We start from the raw sequence: 6,349 nt of genomic DNA on the forward strand, positions 1-6,349 counted from the left end.
AAATTTTTAAAAAAATTTGTTCTCTGAGGGAGGTTGGTTTAAATTGACTAGTCTGCCATAAACAAAAGCAAATCCCCATTTATAAATATTTTATTATCACAAATACTTGTTCATTCATGGTAGTATGCTGGGGGCATAGCAGCACACAAAATAAATTTCATATAAATAAAGTGTACAATTTTTCTGTCTCATTAGAGAATATATTTGCGGCATTATTTGTTAGCATGTCGTTATCACAGGTTTTGACAGGATGGTAGGGAATAAATATTATTCCTTAATTCCATAGGTTTTAGAGTATGGAGGGATCATGTAAATTCACCTAAACTCCTCCCTTCCCATTTCATAGAGGCAGCAATAGAGCCCCAGGGATGTTGAGTGACTTATCCAAGATCAAACAATCAGCTAGTGGCACAAGCAGATTCTTAAATCAGTTATCACACTTCTAGAGCTCTGAGGTCTTTCTTCCATAACACACTGGTGTTTGAGAAAGCTTCTATACATGAATTGGAATTTCAAGTATGTTTCTGATACTAAGAGAGAAGTGAGGCTAGAGGACCCGAGATGATAGGGCATTCGAGTCATTAGGTGCGACTTGAAAAAAAAAAAAAAGGCTTAGGTAGGAATGGGTTGATCACGTAAATAAACTGATGGATCGGCTGGGCACAGTGGCTCACGCCTGTAATCCCAGAACTTTGGGAGGCCGAAGAGGGCGGATCACCTGAGTTCGGGAGTTCGAGACCAGGCTGACCAACATGGTGAAACCCCCATCTCTACTAAAAATACAAAATTAGCTAGGGCGTGGTGGCGCATGCCTGTAATCCCAGCTACTTGGGAGGCTGAGGCAGGAGAATCGCTTGAACCCGGGAGATGAAGGTTGCGGTGACCTGAGATCGTGCCACAGCACTCTAGCCTGGGCAACAAGAGGGAAACTCCGTCTCAAAAAAAAAAAAAAGAAAAAAAAAAAAAAAAGAAGGAAACTGATGGATCGAGGCGGCTGGGTTGGGCGATAAACAGGCCGTGGGTAGGGAGGACAGAGAGGCGGCGTTCGCTCCTCTGGGACTTTTCATGCCTCGTTTTGTTTTTTTTCTTCAGATGTGGCTTTTTCCTGACGCAGGGTCCAAGCAGTCAGCTTGAGCTTACTCTTTGGTGAAAGCGGAAAGTCTCCTCTGCGGAAAGCGGTTAAACTTGTGGAGGGCGTGCGAGACGGGCGTTCTCCCCCATGCCAGGCGAATGGTGCGGCCTTGCGCTGGTCCAGCAGCCGGCTCGATGACCTGTCTGAGGGAGGCCCCAGAGGCGGCGGGGACGTGGCCCGCAGAACGCGGGTTCTGTAAAGACACGTGGAGAAGATTCGATTCCGAGAACAGGAAGAGGCGGATGGAGAGAGCCAGGCGGCTGCCGGGAAGGGGGCTGCCAAGATGGCGTCGGCCTCCTCCCAACCGTCGCTGGCGGTCGGTTTTTCATCCTTTGATCCCGGGGCCCCTTCCTGTACCGCGTCCTCAGCATCTGGAATCATGAGCCCCACGGCATCTGAGGTGCCTTATGCCTCTGGCAGGCCCATCAAGAAAACAGGCCATCGAGGTGTTGATTCCTCAGGAGAGACAACATATAAAAAGACCTCAACGGCCTTGAAAGGTGCCATCCAGTTAGGCATTACTTACACTGTGGGGAGCCTGAGTACCAAACCAGAGCGTGATGTCCTCATGCAAGATTTCTACGCGGTGGAGAGTATCTTCTTCCCCAGTGAAGGGAGCAACCTGACCCCTGCTCATCACTACAATGACTTCCGTTTCAAGACCTATGCGCCTGTTGCCTTCCGCTACTTTCGGGAGCTATTTGGTATCCCGCCCGATGATTACTTGTGCTCCCTCTGCGGTGAGCCGCTGATTGAACTCTGTAGCTCTGGAGCTAGTGGTTCCCTGTTCTATGTGTCCAGCGACGATGAACTCATTATTAAGACACTCCAACATAAAGAGGCGGAGTTTCTGCAGAAGCTGCTTCCAGGATACTACTTGAACCTCAGCCAGAACCCTCGGACTTTGCTGCCTAAATTCTTTGGACTGTACTGTGTGCAGACAGGTGGCAAGAACATTCGGATTGTGGTGATGAACAATCTTTTACCAAGATCCGTCAAAATGCATATCAAATATGACCTCAAAGGCTCAACCTACAAACGCCGGGCTTCCCAGAAAGAGCGAGAGAAGCCTCTTCCCACATTTAAAGATCTAGACTTCTTACAAGACATTCCTGATGGTCTTTTTTTGGATGCTGACATGTACAATGCTCTCTGTAAGACCCTGCAGCGTGACTGTTTGGTGCTGCAGAGCTTCAAGATAATGGACTATAGCCTCTGGCTGTCAATCCACAATATAGATCATGCACAACGAGAGCCCTTAAGCAGCGACACTCTTCAAGTGTCAATCGACACTCAAAGACTGGCTCCCCAAAAGGCTCTGTATTCCACAGCCATGGAATTCATCCAGGGAGAGGCTCGGCTGGGCGACACCATGGAGGCCGATGACCATATGGGTGGCATCCCTGCTCAGAATAGTAAAGGGGAAAGGCTTCTGCTTTATATTGGCATCATTGACATTCTACAGTCTTACACGTTTCTTAAGAAGTTGGAGCACTCTTGGAAAGCCGTGGTACATGACGGGGACGCTGTCTCAGTGCATCGCCCAGGCTTCTACGCTGAACGGTTCCAGCACTTCATGTGCGACGCAGTATTTAAGAAGATCCCCTTGAAGCCTTCTCCTTCCAAAAAGTTTCGGTCTGGCTTATCTTTCTCTCCGCATACGGGCTCCAGTGGCAACTCCTGCATTACTTACCAGCCATTGGTCTCTGAGGAACACAAGTCACAAGTGATAACAAAGGTGCAAGTGGAGCCAGGTGTTCACCTTGGTCGTTCTGATGTTTTACCTCAGAATCCACCTTTGGAGGAAATCAGTGAGGGCTCACTATTACTGACCACAGTTTCTCACCTGTAGTTGGAAAGACTTTGCATATGCTAACTACAAGTATAACCCTGGAAAAACTTGAATGTACAGAGTCAGAGTTCACCCATTAAGCGCAAAGCCTCAGAAGACCTGGAACAAGATTCTGCTTCTCTGTGATCCCAAGATGTCAGCCCTTGCCCCAGCAATGTTGAATTTTCTTCTACTTGGTCATCAAAAAAGGAGTGTAAAAGAAGCGAGGTACGCTCTCCATCTTCTTCCTGAAGAAGAGCCTCCTCTTCTTCTCTGTCCTCATAAATGGGCATTTGTGCCTTGGACAGTTGAGGACCACGCCATCCTCTCCACAGCATCCCCTCCACTCCAGGGTTGGGTGGCACGGATTTTCAACTGGCTAACCTTGGCTTCCACAACTGAATTTTTTTCAGACCCCCATTCTTCATGCTGGAAATGAGATTACTGGACTTGGCAGTTTTCTTTCCCCTCATCTTTCACCAGGAACTGGACTCTTAATTTCCTCAGGACAGACTAGCTGCCACATTATCCCCACCTTAGTTCTTTCTCTCTGATCCCTGGAAGAAAACCCCTGTAATCTCTGTATAGGTTTTTGGGGGATAAGGGTGTTTAACCACCTCCCAACTTTGTTTTTTGTTTTTTTTCCTGAATAAAGGAAAAAGCGCACAGCACCAAATTTCAAGCCAGTTTCAGATCAAAAATCCAGAAGTGTTGACGAGATGCCTATCTGTAGGGTTCCCTCAGAAGAGCCACGGTGTTTGTGAAGAGAAAAGTAGTGATTGCTCTGCCAGAAGCAGCTCCTCTTTAAACTCCTCCTCTCTTGATGAATTTCTTAAGGCTGAAGGAATGGAGAGAGTGGGACGTGGGGTAATCTTTACCACTTTTGTTAAAACATGAGGCAGCCATGGGTTGGGAGATCATAGCCCTTCCTGGGCAGAATCCTATTCACTGCCAGGCTATAATGATTATTACTGTTTTGCAATTTGAAATATATTCTGGTTGCTTTTCTAAATATGAAGACTTACCAAATGAATTTTAGATCATTCTCCAAAGGAGATTTTTTTGCTCTTCCCATCTTTTCCAACAGTGTTCTCCTGTTTGTGGTGCTAAGGTGAAGAGGGGACACCTCTGTCTGTTTAACAGGCAGTCCGCATCTATGAGGCCAGCAAATATTTTCTTAAATTCATGGGGAGACAGTGGATTCTTGCCTCGGTGAGGTCATTGCTATGCCATATGTCCTACCCCCGTCTTCATGCAGAGAAGTTGGAAATGGGGGCTACATATGCCCTCTCCTCCCCACCTACAAGAGTTGTGGTTTTCCATCTGATCCTTCCACTGTGGTCAGGAGAAGAAGGGGGCCTGGTATCTCAGGCATATTGTTGAATTCCTGTTCTATCCCTTCTCTATCCCACCCTGCCTTGACAGTAGGTTAGCCCATACCCCAAATAACTTTCTATATTAGACACCCCCAGCCAGTTTCTGGCTGCCTGTCTTTGCTGCCATGTTCTTTTTTACAAGAAGGAAAGAAACAATTCTTGCTATTTTTTTCATAATTTACTATTTATGATGTATTTAAGTGTTTTATTAAGGACAGAGTTCTGTAAGGGGTGGGAGAGAATATTTGAGGGAGGGCTGGGTCTTAGGGAAAGGAATAGGGAATCAACATTTTAATGAAGTGTCTCTATTTGCTTCTACTTTGTATCATTCAGAAAAGGCAAATGCAATATAAAAGTGATATATGGTTTTAATGTAATAAACTTTTATCAGTTATTTAGAAAAAGAAAAGAAACCGATGGATCATTTTGACAACAATGAAGAAAGGAGACAGGGACAAGGAAAAGTTGAGGTTATCCTGTAAAGCATCTTAAAGCAGAAAGCAAGGCTCTTAGTTTGTAATTTAATACACCTGACTGTAATAATTGTAAAACAAGGCAGGAGTCAAGGAAGGGAGGCAGCTGACTATGCCATGTGTCTGTCAGCATAAGGCAAAGGCAGAGCGAGGTGAAAAGGCATGACCAGGAAAGATGACATGCATTGTCATAAATAAATGCAGAGAGAAATAATTTTTTTTGTGAAAACGAATGGACCATATACTTTATAAACACAGGGTACCACTTATTCTTCAAACTACCTAAACTAGTCATGGATGAGTTTTCAATGTTTTTATATGAGTTCTTTCATGAGTCCAAAATACTATTTCTTACATTGTGTCTTTCCATAACTTATCTGCCAATAAAGATACCTGCTAGGGCACCAGGAGCTTTAATGAGAGGCTTCTTTAATGTTATGTTACTAGCATGACTTCTGAGACCCATTTATTCATCCACTCATATACTAAAGCACTCATTTGAGAAGCACTTATTAAAATTTATGCTAGAACTAGGGAAACAGATAAAAGACACAATCCCTGATGCCAAGAAGTTGCCTGGCTTGCTGATGGAATTTCCTAGTACCCCATGTTATTCTTGGCTGTGCAAAAATTAGATTTTTAAACTTTTATTATTGTCTAAAATTATGGGTTATACCATTTAGAGAAAAAAGCCTCACTACTGTTGCAGGTTGAGGTTACCATTGGGATATTAGGTATCAACACAGGCCCCATGACAGGATTTGAGTAAAAACCGTAGCCTTTGCATAATGACAAGTCTGTGTCACTTTTCCTAAAGCTGTGTGAAAACAGCAAAATTATATCTTCTTCTTCTTTTTTTTTTTTTTTTGAGACGAGTCTTGGTCTTGTTGTCCAGGCTGGAGTGCAATGGCATAGTCTCGGCTCACTGCAACCTCCGCCTCCTAGGTTCAAGAGATTATCCTGCCTCAGCCCCCCAAGTAGCTGGGATTACAAGCGCGCAACACCAGGCCCGGCTAATTTTTTGCATTTTTAGTAGAGATGGGGTTTCACCATGTTGGCCAGGCTGGTCTTGAACTCCTGACCTCAGGTGATCCACCCTCCTTGGCCTCCCAAAGTGCTGAGATTACAGGCGTGAGCCACCATGCCCGGCTAATTATATCTTCTTATTGCTTTCAAAGATCTTAATGACAATAAAGAGAGCCAACGCTCTATCCCAGAAGGAAGAAAATGACCATGTCACTTCTGAATGTTTGCTAGGATGCTAAAGTAAAAATGGGCTGAGGATATAAGAAATGCTAAAGTTTAGGTGGCATTGTTGCTTATAAGTCAATGAAAATTAAGTCACATTAAACATTCAGTTCCTTAGATGCATTAGCCACATTCCGAGTACTCAATAGTTACATACAGCTAGTGGCTACCATATTGGACAACACAGATATAGAACACTTCCACCACTGCAGAAAGTTCTACTGGACAATGCTGGAAGTGAAATGGGTCTCCTCAAAAGCTTCAAAGGTAAGGTTGTACATGGTGCCGA

General features: G+C 44.6%; 1 protein-coding gene across 1 annotated transcript; it reads left to right on the forward strand.

Annotated features, from left to right (window-relative positions):
* Nucleotides 1-1,415: 1,415 nt before the first annotated feature.
* LOC100976973 (phosphatidylinositol 4-phosphate 5-kinase type-1 alpha-like) lies at nucleotides 1,416-3,613 on the forward strand. The gene is given in 2 exon segments (XM_014345217.4): nucleotides 1,416-2,952; nucleotides 2,955-3,613. Coding segments are annotated over 2 exon segments (1,647 nt in total). The 3' UTR covers nucleotides 3,065-3,613.
* Nucleotides 3,614-6,349: the final 2,736 nt, after the last annotated feature.

The sequence above is a fragment of the Pan paniscus genome, chromosome 5 (assembly GCF_029289425.2).
Source record: "Pan paniscus chromosome 5, NHGRI_mPanPan1-v2.0_pri, whole genome shotgun sequence".
Lineage (NCBI taxonomy): Eukaryota > Metazoa > Chordata > Mammalia > Primates > Hominidae > Pan > Pan paniscus.